This window comes from Microcaecilia unicolor, chromosome 6 (genome assembly GCF_901765095.1).
Source record: "Microcaecilia unicolor chromosome 6, aMicUni1.1, whole genome shotgun sequence".
Lineage (NCBI taxonomy): Eukaryota > Metazoa > Chordata > Amphibia > Gymnophiona > Siphonopidae > Microcaecilia > Microcaecilia unicolor.
The window spans coordinates 240,174,245-240,188,721 of record NC_044036.1 but is presented as its reverse complement, the minus strand read 5'-3'; the positions used below and the strand labels follow the sequence as shown (position 1 = coordinate 240,188,721).

Below are 14,477 nucleotides of genomic sequence, written 5' to 3'. Positions count from 1 at the left end.
TCTGGCTCTTTAGCTTTGGAACATAATTTATAAGGAGCTTTGCATGCTGAATTATTACACAGACTGTTAGCTGATGGTGCCTTAGAAAATGGGGAAATAAGTACAGGAATGACCCTCGGGGAGGGGGGAGGAATACTGACTTAGTACTGGTTGATCTGGGATCTTATTTTGCATTATGTATTTATGTTGAGTTGCATGTAGGCATAGGATGATAGCTGTTGTCTTTTTACAATTTATATTGCTTAGGATTTGGATAATTTATGCATTTGTAGTGTTTTCATTGTATTTATTTTTTTTTACATTTTGATGGATAACATTGGGAACATATTTGATTATTAAACTATTATTTTAGTTTGATTGACTGCTTTCAATTATTGATAAAAGTTGTAGTTCAAGTAATTTGAAACAAATCTGTCCAGGAGTTCCTTTTTGATGTCTTGCTATAGTCATTCACTCTACAAATTTTACATCACTTCTTTAGCCTTTTACACAAGCAAGTATGGTTACAAGCTACGTCTCCGAATCTACTTGAATGGGGATGGCACTGGCCGTGGAACACACCTCTCGCTCTTCTTTGTGGTGATAAAAGGACCAAATGATGCTCTTTTGCGATGGCCCTTTAACCAAAAGGTAAGCCTGGCATAGCCATTTCCACTTAATGTTATAATGGTCATCTTTGGGAATTGATAAGTTAGGGTTGACAATGGCAGTCAGTCATAATCTATAACCTGGTAGCTGGGAGCAGAGCGGGAACAAATAATTGTGACATCCATTGAAAATTATGAGTCTTATTTTTTAAATATTTCTAACATAAATCTGGCCCTATCGTCAAACCAGTTTTAAGGTGCTGGTTCCCACAGGCAGGATGAGAGAGTCATGGGAAGGAGGCGTTCATCATGGATCAGAGATCATGCCCCTAAAGTAGGCAGAATAAGGCTCATGTTTAGCACAGGTATTCAGCACTTCACAATTTGGCACCCTGGGCAGTTGCCTATGGCTTAATCCAGACCTGATTGAGGGTAAGCATCTTATACAGCAAGTCCTACCCCAGCCTTTAAGTGCATCTTGGAAAGAAAATGTGCATTTGAGTGTGTTTGGAGGATTATATTAGGAAGATTGTATTGGGTGTTTCTGGTTTTTTTTTTTTCCTTTTGCAGAGAGTTGTTTATACTGAAAATCTATATATGTGACAGAATTTTTGCTGCTCCCCTCACATCATTCCCTCTCTCCTCCATGGTTATTCTGTAGATCCAGGGCAGCACTCTTTAGCTTTGAAAGTTTCAGATTCTGTTTTATTGGGGAGGACTAGTCTGGGATGACATTCACAGTTAATTCCATGACATGCGTCATCAAAAAATTCATGTTCTAAGCTCCATCAGTTTACCTTACCTCCATCAGGAAATATTGTAGAAAGTAAGGTATTTCATTGCCATAGTTGCGATTTATTTTTAGAAAAGAGTTTCAATTTATTATTTTGTATCTTTAGTCTGCAAACATAACATAACACAGGAAAAGAAATATTTCTTTTGCAAGATGTTGAAATGATACATTGCTAGTTGGAAGTGGATTACAGAGCATGTGTGTAAAATGGAAGAAATGAAGGAGTCTTTTACAAAGGCAAACTAGCGTTTTTAGCGCACGCTAAACACTAGACACCCATAAGAATATATGAGTGTCTCTAGCGTTTAGTGCGCACTAAAAATGCTAACGCACCGTTGTAGACCTCCTGAGTTTTAAAGCAGCCTACTGTTACTCATAGCACTAATCTTGGAGGTCAGAACTACACCCTTGCGGGGTGCGCACCAAAGGAGCAGGTCATTGGTCACCTGTAACATAGTAGATGATGGCAGATAAAGATCTGTATGGTCCATCCAGTCTGCTCAACAAAATAAACTCATAGCATATGATAAGATAACATATGCATACTTAATCTTGATCTGTCCTTGCCGTTTTCATGACACAGACTGTAGAGGTCTGCCTGGCACAGATCTTATTCCCCAACTGCTGGAGTTGCAGTTGATGCCCACTCCAGGCCATCCTGATCTTTCAAGCCATAATTGAGGTACAGACCGTAAAAGTCTTCCCTGCTGTGGCCTTATTTCCCAATTACTGGAGTTGCTGTCTGAACACCACTAAATTTGTTTTGATACTATTCTCTTTTCATATAGAGATCCTTTGTATTTACCCCACGCATTTTTGAATTCTGTCATCTCATGGCATAGCATTCCAGGTATCTACCACCCTCTCTGTGAAAAAGTATTTCTCAGAGGATAAACAGAACCCTGTATTCCCTACATCAACTACCCAAAGTCCCATCTGCACCCCATCCACCAGTTGGAGTACATTGGAGCCCTGCTAGACAGGGTGCAAGGTCGAGCCTACCTTCCTCGGAGGAGGGTGTATGCACTCATAGCAATCGCCACTCAGGTTCACAGTAGCCAGCAGATCACAGCTTGGCAGATGTTGAGGTTACTTGGCCACATGGCCTCCACAATGCATGTTGTCACTTCCATGGCACGCCTCCATTTGAGAGGCTCGCAGTGGACCCTAGCTTCCTAGTGGTAGCAGGCCATGGGAGACGTATGGGACTCTGCTCTCCTAGACAATTAAATCCAATTTAATCATGGGAATACCATTTCAAATTCCTCCTCCTCAAAAGGTATTGACCATGGATGTATCCACCCTATGGTGGGGAGCCCATATAGATGGACTTCGCACACGGGATTTGTCCATCCAGGAGATCACACTGCAAAGCAACCTCTTGGAGCTTCAGGCAATCTGGAACGCTCTAAAGGCTTTCAGAGATCGGCTACTGAACCAAATTGTGGTAATCCAGACAGACAGTCAGGTTGCCATGTATTATGTCAACAGGCAGGGGGGTACAGGATCCTATCCCTTTTGTCAGGAAAGTTAGGATGTGGCAGTGGGCTACAGACATGGGATGGTGCTCAGAGGCACATACCTGGCAGGCAAAGACAACAGCCTGGTGAACAGACTGAGCAGCGTGATGCAGCCACACGAGTGGTGTCTCAACAAGGCCATTGTCCACAAGATCATCTGAGAGTGGGGCACTCCTTTGGTGGATCTTTTTGTCATTCATCTCAACAAGGTCCCTCACGTCTGCTTCAGGCTCAGGTCACATGGGGGGAGGGTCTTTATATGCATATCCTACTGCTCCTCTGGTAGGGAAGACTTTGCTGAAACTCTCTTCTTCTGGAGTTGTCCTCCAAAGAACCATGGAGGTTGGACTATTTTCTGACCTTCATCATGCAGAATGAAGGGTTGGTTCTGTATCCCAGCCTCCAGTCTCTGGCCCTCACGGCCTGGATGTTGAGAGCATATAATTTGCATCCTTTCAACTGCCTGAGGGTGTCTCCAGAATCAGAAAACATTCCACTAAGAGTTGTTACCTTTTAAGTGGTGGGAAAAGGTTATTATGGCAGTTACTAAACGTACCACTATCCCTGTCAAAGGTGACACTGCATTAAAGGATATGCTTGACTGGAAGCTTGAGCCTTCCTTGAAGCTTGACTTTCAACTAGCTGTGTTTAATTCTCAGGCATCAATTTCTTCTTCTTTTGGAGCCAGGGCTTTTTTATCGTGGATTCAACAATTGTCCACGTTGGACTTGCCTCAGACTTTCTCCCTACCCTAGAGATGGGGTTGTCCTATTTGTCAGACTCTCTTTATGATATTCTCTGAGCATCACCTATGACCTTGGCCATTTCAGCGGCATGCTGGCTATTGTTGAGGCATTGGGCCGATGATGTGGCATCCAGGTCTCGTCTTGCAAAGTTGCCCTTTCAGGAGAAACTACTCTTTGGTGCAGATTTGGAGAAGATTGTTAAAGATCTGGGAGATTCCAAGGTCCAGCGGCTACCTGAGGACAAGCCTAAGCCTCATCTACGGGCAGTTCTCGTTTTTGAGAAGTGCAGCGGTATAGACCAGGGAAGGCTAGTGCTTCCATTAAAAACCTCGCTTTCCTTAGACTCGGTCTTCCTTTCGAGGAGGCAAGAAGCCCTTTTCCACTTCTTCAAGAACCTCTCCCTCTTCACAGCCTGCAATGATAGGGTCGAGGTTCATTCCTTGTATGTAGACATAGGTGGGCGTGTTTCCCGCTTTAACAAGGAGTGGACCACCATTACTGTGGACCACAATTACTGCAGACCAATTCTCCATGACTACAAGCTAGAATTTTCAAAGCCACTTGCAGATCTTTTCATGCTGTCCCCTTGCGGCAGCTCTGCAAAGAGTCAGGCAGTGCTTAAGTACCTTAGCCTCTTTAAGGCGGCTGGGGGCCATTCAGCCCGTTTGGGGCACGGTTCAATATTCCATCTATTTTGCTGTTCCAAAGAAAGAAGACTCTTTTCGCCCGGTTCTGGATCTCAGACGAGTGAACAGATCTTTCAGGGTGCTGCAATTCTGCATGGAGATTCTTTGTTCTGTCATAGCCTTGGTCCAGCCAGGCAAGTTTTTCCCCTCATGGACCTCAAGAAGGCTTATTTTCATATCCCAATTTGGCATCCTCATAGGAAATTTCTCCGGTTTGCAATCCTGTGTGAACATTTTCAATTCAAGGCCATGCCTTTTAGCCTCGCTACTGCACCTCGCACATTCGCAAAAATTATATTGGTGGTGGCGGCAGCCTTTCTTCACCGTCAAGGGATCCAGATACATCCTTACCTGGATGATTGGCTAATTCGGGTGCATTCTTACCAAGAGAGCCTTCGCAGTACGCAGACAGACCAGTCTCTCTGCGCTGGGTTGAGTGGTGAATTATAGCAAGAGACATCTCACCCCCACCCAGATCCTGCCTAAGCATCATCAGCTGAAGCTCAAACAGCAAATTCTCAGGCTTCTGTCTCTTTCCTGAGTGCGGGAGTGGTCTTATGCTCAGGATCTCGGTTGTGTAGCAGCAACTTTGGATGTTCTGCCTTGGGCGAAGTTCCACATGCAGCCCCCCCCCCTCCCCACACACACACACAGTCATCCCTGTTGAGCCGGTAGACTCTGGTCTCGGGCACTTATGACCAGCTGTTGCCGTGGATGCCTCAAGCCAGACAGTCTGACTTGGTGGCTACTCCCTGCACACACTCGGGCGGGATTGCACTTACAGACTCCCAGTTGGTGTTTTCTCACCTCCACTTCTAGGTTCTTCGGATGGGGAGCCCATTATCTCCACCACTCTGCACAGGTCCACTGGTCGAGAGTGGAGGCTTCCTGGTCCATCAACAGGTTGGAACTTTGAGCTGTCCGGAAAGCTCTACTAGCCTTTATGCCTCTTCTTCGTGGGAGGCTGGCGTGCGTGCTCTCGGACAATGTCACAGCCATGTGTTAAATCAACAGACAAGAACAAAGAGTGTATCAATAGCTCAGGAGACACGTCTTCTTTTTCAGTGGGCGGAATTGAACATTCTGATTTCATCATCTCACATAACGGGTTCACTGAAGTCACAAGCGGATTTCTTCAGCAGAGTGTCTCTGGGCCTTCTGGTTGTGTACCTTATGCAGACTCTATGCATAAGTACATAGATTCTACAGCCACTTCAGGGAGAAAAGACTTCCTAGGAATGGATGCAGTGGTACAGTCTTGGCCATCAGACAGCCTCCTTTACATGTTTCCTCCTTGGCCTCTCATGGGAAGGACGTTGCACAAGATTTTGTATTGTCCCGGGAAGGTCGTTCTTGTAGCTCCGGACTGACCCAGACATCTTTGGTATGCAGACCTCATCCATCTTCAGATCACTCCTTGGTTGACTCTTCCTCCACAGACGAGCTTATTGCACCAAGGTCCAGTACTTAAGGAGGATCCCTCCCACTATGGTCTTAATTGCCTGGCTCTTGAGAGGGCGCAATTGAGGAAGAAGGGTTATATGGATGATAATTACTTCCTTGCTGCAAGCCCGAAAGCGGTCCACCACTTCTTATGCTAGAGTGTGGAGAACTTTTGAGAGCTGGTCTGCACAGAATGGCATTTCTCCATTTCATGCTTCTTTGTCTCAAATTTTATCCTTCCTTAAGGAGAGATTCAAAAAGGTCATGGCTCTCAATTCGCTCAAGGTTCAGTTGGCAGCTTTGACGTGTCATAGAGGCAAGATACAGAACACCTCATTGGTTGCTCACCCTGATATAGTATGATTCCTCAAGGGAGTTACTCATCTGTAATCCCCCCCTCTGTGCAATATTTGACCTCAATGGAGTCTTCAAGTGGTTCTTAAGGCTCTTCACTACTACTACTACTACTTATCATTTCTATAGTGCTACTAGACATATGCAGAGCTGTACACTTGAACATGAAGTGACAGTTCCTGCTTGACAGAGCTTACAATCTAATTAGGTCAGACAAATAAGGGAATTACTAAGGTGGGAATGATAAAACATAGGTACTGAACAAGTGAGTAAGGGTTAGGAGTTAAAAGTAGCATCAAAAAGTTGAGCTTTTAGCCTAGATTTGAAGACTGCCAGAGATGGATCTTGATGTACCAGTTCAGGCAGTCTATGCCAGGCATATGATGCATCAAGATAAAAGGAACGGAATCTGCAGTGGAGGAGAAGGGTTCAGATAAGAGAGATTTACCAGTGAACGGTGTTCCCGGGGAGGAGTGTAAGGAGAGATAAAAATGGAGATGTACTGAGGAGCTGCAGAGTGAATGCACTTGTAAGTCAATAAGAGGAGTTTGAACTGTATGCAGAAACGGATAGGGAGCCAATGAATTGACTTGAGGAGAGAGCTAATATGAGCATAGCGACACTGGCAGAATATTAAGTCGTGCAGCAAAATTTTGAACAGATTGAAGTGGAGAGAGATTGCTTAGTGAGAGACTGTGAGAAGCAAGTTGCAATTTAGTCTTAAGTGAGAGGTGATAAGAATGTGGATAGATAAGGGTTCTGGTAGTGTGCTCAGAAATGAAAGGACAATTTTTGGTGATATTGTAGAGAAAGAAACAACAAGTTTTAGCAGTGTGTGTTGAATATGTGCAGCGAAGGAGAGAGAAATCGAAGATGACCCCAAGGTTATGAGCTGATGAGACAGGGAAGTTGAGAGTGTTATCCACAGAGATAGAGAATGAGGGAAGAGGAGAAGTTGGTTTTGGGGGGGAAAGATAAGAAGCTCAGTCTTGGTCAAGTTTAGTTTCAGACATCCAGGCAGCAATATCAGATAGGCAGGCTGATATTTTGGCCTGGATTCCTGATGAAATTTCTGGTGTGGAGAGGTAGATCTGGGAGTCATCAGTATAAAGATGATACTTCATAGTGATATATTCGAGAGAACTTCCCCCCTAAATTGCAGGAGCTATTCTTGGAGTTGGGGAGGTCTCCACTTGTCCTGGTTGGGGAGGATAGCGGCAGTGAAGTTGACACTACTGCCTAAATTGCTATACTTATTTATGGCTGTACCAATTAACATACCACACTCATTCTTTAAGTCACTTAACAGAAAAGTCTTTGTGTTTATCTGGCGTAAGAGACCTCCAAGGGTAAACAGGAATACTCTTTACCAGGCCAGAAAGGATGGTGGTATGGGGGTTCCAAATTTTGTACTGTAATATAAAGTAGCATTATTTCAAACAGTGGCTATATGGCAGAAGGGATTTTTTTAAACCTTGGTCATACATTGATCAACATATGGCAGAAGATATCCCCCTCTGGGCAGTTCCTTGGCTCCCCTTGCCAGCTCTGCGAGGGCTCTTGCCCCGGATAAGAGGGCAGAGGGGTGGTGGTGTTAGAAGCTTGGGTGAAATGTAGATCACACATGTTTGTAGATCGGAGATATCACTTAACAACCCCTATCATGTATGCATTGGGTTTTTCCCTAGATATGACTGACCCTACATACCACAGGTGGGCAGCATCATCTCTTCAGGAATTAGGTCAGATCTGGGAGGAAGGAGAATGTATTACTTTTGAAGTACTGAAAGATGAATATGGTCTGTTAGAGATAATTTTCATTATGTGCAAATCAAAGATTTCATACACCATAGAACTAAATCAGATATAATGCTAGCAGAAACTGAACTGGAATGTGCATTGTGCTGTGGCACGGGCAGGGAAGGAATTTCTAGGATATATCAAGCTCAACTCCACAGATCTAAGCTTATACTTAATCAGAATAAATGGAAATTGATGTTATCGTCTAAATATGATACTTGTTGAGACTTTCTGTTGCAACCCCTCTGGTGGAAAATGGCTATAAGATGTTATACCAATGGTATTTTACACCATATAAACTGTCTAGAATATAGGTCTGGATCGGCAGCATGCTGGCGCCAGTGTGGGGAAACTGGTACTTTTTGGCACATCTGGTGGTCATGTTCTATTATTCAAACTTTTTGGATTGATCTTCATTCTCAATTGTTGAAATGTTTTCCGGGACTTCCGAGCCTCGTGCTAGATGCTTGTCTCCTGAACATTCAGCAACTGGGCATAAAGAAGGATCTTCACTATCTTTTATCTCATATCTACACAGCAGCCCGGATAGTGATCGCAAAATATTGGAAGCAAGCTACAGTACCGTCAGTTAATCAAGTTCTTCAATAAGGTGGTCTATTGTTGTCTTATGGCTAAGCTCAAAGCTAAAAAGCACGAACATAATGTGCAGTTTTCTAAGATATGGGCTCCTTATATGAAATGGCTGGACATATCTGCAAGACAGCTTTTGGTTGGCATAATGATTGGGTTTTATTGAGTCACCATATCTGAATTTCTGGTTGTTTTGTTATTCAGCTGGGGCGGGAAATGAGGAGGAACTTCAAATGGGGGGAAAGGATATATGTTATTATAAAAATACAATAGATGTGAGTATTGTTGTTTTCTGTATACATGTATACAATGCTTGACAATAAAAGAGAATTAAAAAAAAAAAGTGATAATTTGCAGTCTTGAAAATCTGCCTGCTTTTTATTTAGACACTTGATCTGCTATGGTCTCTATTGCAACCTCACTATCATGTCCTGTCTTCCCTGTTTTTGTGATCTGGATTTGCCACTGTTGGAAACAGGATACCGGGCTACATGGACCATTGGTCTGACCCAGTATAGCTGTTCTTATGTTGTATTTATGTGTTTGTTTAATGTGTAAATTTCACAATAGATTCATGATTTTTTACATACTGTAGTATGTCTTTATGCTCTGTTTAGATCTTTTTATATATACTTTTATCATATTTATGTATGATCTTTTATATATGCTTTTATTTTTAGTCTTTTATTCTTTTTTTACATGTAGATTTTACGATCCCTGGGACAGGTGGTCATTCCGCCGAAACACAGTCCCGTGTCGGGTCTTTTGTGCATTATGTGAAGTGCTTCTACAATAGACTTTGTTTTCAACCTATAACTTCGGAATCCTCTCCTGGTTTATTTGTGGAAGCTCATTGTCTGTCCTTCTTTTCTTTTCTTGTTTACATAAAGGTGATAGCACTAAAAAATACTAAAATAAAGCAGTAAGGGGCCCTTTTACTAAAGCTTAGTGTGCACTAATGGGTATTAGTAAATACTTAACAAAAAAAACAGCACCACGGGCCTTTAAAAATGGAACACAGTTCTTTAATGAATGAGCCTTGACAAAAAGACCCGACACGGGCCGTGTTTCGGTGACTAGCACCTGCGTCAGGGGTCACAGTGATGACGTGGAAAACTTGGGGAATAACTCGAATATATTCCTCTACAATATATTATTCCTTACACAGTGATGACGTGGAAAACTTGGGGAATAACTCGAATATATTCCTCTACAATATATTATTCCTTACCCCACGTCTCATGTAGTAAAAGCTACAAAGCACCAAGGCACTTTCACTTTCTGTATCATCCATTTTGATACAGAAAGTGAAAGTGCCTTGGTGCTTTGTAGCTTTTACTACATGAGACGTGGGGTAAGGAATAATATATTGTAGAGGAATATATTCGAGTTATTCCCCAAGTTTTCCACGTCATCACTGTGTAAGGAATAATATATTGTAGAGGAATATATTCGAGTTATTCCCCAAGTTTTCCACGTCATCACTGTGACCCCTGACGCAGGTGCTAGTCACCGAAACACGGCCCGTGTCGGGTCTTTTTGTCAAGGCTCATTCATTAAAGAACTGTGTTCCATTTTTAAAGGCCCGTGGTGCTGTTTTTTTTGTTTGGACTTTAATTTGTACTTTGTTCCCTCTCTTTTGTTATATATTAGTAAATACTTAACACTATGCGTCCTATTTTATACCTATGGGCCACATGGCAAGAGGTTTTTATCCCAGTCCTCGGGACACACCTAGCCAGTCAGGTTTTCAGGATACCCATATGCATGAGATAAATTTTCATGCATTGCCTCTAGTCTATGCAAACCTATATCATGCATATTTATTGTGGATATCCTGAAAACCTGACTGGCTAGATGTATCCTGTGTTGAGAATCCATGCCCTGCAGCCTTACAGAAAGTTAGCCATGGGTAAATTCTGTGCAGTACAGAATTGTACATAGTTCTGTGCAGCATTTTAGCATTTTGTACAAAATTTGGCTGCAGTCAAAAAGAAGTTACCTGTATGGCCCAGAAACAGGCAATGTTTGCATTAGCATTGACAGGGTCAGACCTTGTGTGGTACAGGGAAAGCAAGGTTGACAGGCCTTGAGAAGGTTGAGAGATAGAAAAGAGGGGGGGAGGAGGTTGAGCCCAGTGGGATTAGTGTTAAGTGGGATATAACATTTTTTTAAACAAATTGGAGGAGGTGGGGGTGCAAGAGCAAATTGGATCAAGTGTGAGTAGAGCAGTGGGGACAGAGAGAGTGAAAGGGGTTGGGCCTGGGTGTGAGAGTGTGCAGAAAGGGAAGGGCCTGAGGGGATAGTTTCCTTTGTTCTATGTAGATTATAGATGGGGTTGGTCCTTGGGAGGATATAATGGAGAGCAGGGAGGTTTGGGTGAGGGCAGTGGCGTTCCTAGGGGGGGGGGGGGGCGCGGTGGGTGCGGTCTGCCCCGGGTGCACGCCGCTGGGGGGGGGGGGTGCCGCACGCCTGTCTGCTCCGCTCGTTCTGTGCTCGCTCTGCCCCGGAACAGGTTACTTCCTGTTCCGGGGCAGAGGGAGCATGAAACGAGCGAAGCAGACAGGCGCGCGGCACCCCCCCCCCCCCCCCAAGCAGGTAAAAATGCACCTGGGGGGGGTGGCCTTTCGCCGGGGGGTGGGGGGTGCTGCACCCGGGGGGGGGGGCGCATCGGCGATCCGCCCCGGGTGTCAGTCACCCTAGGAATGCAGCTGGGTGAGGGGATGAACAGAGCAAGGGTGAAAGGGTTTGATTTCAGACCAAGAGAGTGGGGGAAGAGGGTACTCCTGTAAAATTATGTACAAAATTATTCCAAATTTTGCATCTTTGAGTCATAATTTTTCTGTATTGCATTTTCAATTTACTGAAATTGAATTATATTGTGGTATTTTAGAAATTCTGTGAAGAATTTATATACTTTTTGTATACAGTTCCCCCAGAGTTGTAAGATCTACTAGACAGAGAGGGTTATAAAGGTATCTGGAAGCATTAATGTGATCTGTAAATAATGGGGGTTTGTTTTTTTTGTTGTTTTTTTTTAGTCGTACCTACTGAATTAAGACTATTTTAGTCTGTTTGCAAATGGATTTATAAGTATAAATAATCATGGAGAAAGAGGATTAACCTAATACTTTATGAAGGAAAAGGGGGAGAAAATTACTCAGTCACATAGATCTAATCTCTAGAATCTACATACAGACCCCAAACCATCCCTTCTCAAAAGTCATCAGGTCCACTTGACTTGGGCAAAGCATTTTTGGCATCAAGAAACAGTACTAATGAAAAATTTCCATGCAGAGCCAAATGGAACTTTTTGTAGAAACCAAGTAGTGCTACTCAATGTATGTGCTCTTGCCTTTTCTTTTTTTTTTTTTTTTTTTCTTTTTAGTACAAACATAACCTTGAGGCTATAATTTTTGTCAACAGATCAAAGTCCTTGGATCCCAGATTTATGTGCTTGTTTTCCAGGCCTCATTTCATTTCCCTTTGTTTCCATCTTCCCTCACAGGTGACTTTAATGTTGCTGGATCAAAACAACCGAGAACACATAATCGATGCCTTCAGACCGGATGTCACATCTTCCTCTTTCCAGCGGCCGATGACCGATATGAATATTGCCAGTGGTTGTCCACTTTTTTGCCCAATTACTAAGCTAGAGTCTAAGAATTCTTACGTACGTGACGATACCATCTTTATCAAAGCAATTGTTGATCTAACAGGCCTGTAACCTAAAAACTTCACTCCCGTCTTTCCCATCCCCTATTTTGATGAATCAGAGATGTTTAAACTGCATCACACTAGCTGAAAAAGTATCAGAAAGATAACCTGTGTTCCTGGTAGGTGGAATAAGAGAGCAGGAAGAGAAGTTACTCACCCTGGCATTATGTTCAGCTTGGGAAAGGTTGCAGGACTGGTCACTGAACTGAAGTGTTTCAGCTTCCTTGAGCAAAACAGAGTGACCACAATTTTATGGGTTTGTCATAACTGCTGGTCAGATAACCAACAGATGTGGATTCCAAGATTAAACAAAAAAAGATATTTCAATTGAAGCGGAACAATGATATTATCATGCACCCTTATCTTCCTCACTGATCCACTGCCAGTTTATTACTCCCCATGACAGCACTGAATACAGTTTTCTGCAGAAGGACATGACTCTCATTGAGGGTAGAACAGAAAACTAGACCAGCTACAAGAACAGTAAGCAGAACCCACTGAAAATGCACAGCAAAGACATTAGAACTGGTAAAACAATTCCCTTTGAATGAAAGGCTTAATAGAAATAGAACTTGAATACTGAAAATAGGGTTGCATCAAATGGTCGCTTTTGCATTCTGTTGGTTCTTGCTTCTCTGTATTCTGTTGCAACTATACTTTAAATTTTAATCATTGAAGTACTTATGACACCTCTGTAGTCATCAGAGTTGAATGCTCTACAGCTGGTGCATATCCCTCCTGATGTAAAGAAAGATGTATACTTCATGCTTCCCAGAGAGAGGTTCAGAGTGGCAGGATTGATCTTTAGTAGATGAAAGTGATATATTCAGGCAGTTGAATGTGGAGTGAAGAAATGAATCCTGTTAACCTCTTTAAGACTACATGAGGTCTTAAAGACCAAGTTATGCTTGCTTGAATGATTTCTGGTCACTTGAAAGAGGACTTTGCCTCCTACTGTTGCACATACAGCACTGTAAGTTCTAGGAGGATATTTTTTTTCCTTCTACATTTTTATTGAAAAAGTCCAGAAGCTGCTACTGTTGTTCTTCTAGGTATATTATAGGTAGAGGAATGTGGTGGGTCACTGAGGCCATGGTCCTACTAATCAATTGTACCAATTAGAGAGCTTGGAGGCAAGGCCAGAAATTGGTTTGTATGACCCCTCCAACCAAAAAGTTGTTTTGCTGCCCTTGAGGTATGTGCAGTACTCTACAGATACACATAAAAAAGAGTTTTTCCTTGGTGTTTACTTGAAACTCTTCACTTAATTATTATAGATAATGTGTTTAATATAGATAATGTGTTTAAAACGAGAAGGCTAAGACCTGGATATCTGCATATTTAATTTAAAATTAGAAACTGTCGCTATCAGTGGTTTTGAATTTGTTTTATAGATTCCTGTATTTTCATATGTTTATTAACTGATTGTATTCTCTGTCCATTCTGCACACCAGTTGAATACTGTACTGATAGAAGCAGTACATTTCATATTATGGAATTATATTTAGATTCTGAGTTTAACATAGAAAATCAGGAGTGGAATTATATGAGACTGTTGAAATTAGGGGAAAGAATTGTAGTATTCTTATGGTGGCAAGATCAGATATTTGCATTTTTTTATTGAATGAAAACTTAAAAAATATATATTTATAAAGATGTGCACAACTGGCATATCGGTTGGTCCCACAGCCATTACGGCACTCTGGATGTAATAACCATTTCCCCCATCTTTTGCAAGCCTTGTTCAATCAGTGAATTGTAATGTCATCCAGTCATTAATATTGGTGGTCCTGGACTACTATTCACGTCCCCATGCAGAAAATTGTTAGAGGTTTGTCTTGGTACATATCCAAGCCATTTTTTTACTGCTAGTATTCACTACTTTCTTACCCCATTTGACCTTTCACTGATTTTTATTCTGTATACAGTCTAGGGTATATAGAGAAGTCATACAGACCTGTATGTGTATATACATTTTCATGGAGAAAGTGGCACTTCAAAGTTTTTCTTAGTGGCTAAAAAGCCATTCTCCGAGGACAAGCAGGCTGCTTGTTCTCACTGATGGGTGACGTCCACGGCAGCCCCTCCAATCGGAATCTTCACTAGCAAAGGCCTTTGCTAGCCCTCGCGCGCCGATGCGCACCGCGCATGCGCGGCCGTCTTCCCGCCCGAAACCGGCTTGTGCCGGCCAGTCTTCTTTTCTCCGCGCTCGGTACGGTTGTGTTTTACCGTTCGTGCCC

General features: G+C 42.7%; 1 protein-coding gene across 1 annotated transcript in view; it reads left to right on the top strand.

Annotated features, from left to right (window-relative positions):
- TRAF2 (TNF receptor associated factor 2) overlaps nt 1-13,470 on the top strand; it is a 269,754-nt gene extending 256,284 nt beyond the window's left edge. The window contains 2 exon segments of the mRNA XM_030206936.1: nt 482-630; nt 12,029-13,470. Of these exon segments, the coding sequence (XP_030062796.1) occupies nt 482-630; nt 12,029-12,247 (368 nt within the window). The 3' untranslated portion in view covers nt 12,248-13,470.
- The last annotated feature ends 1,007 nt before the right edge of the window (nt 13,471-14,477 follow it).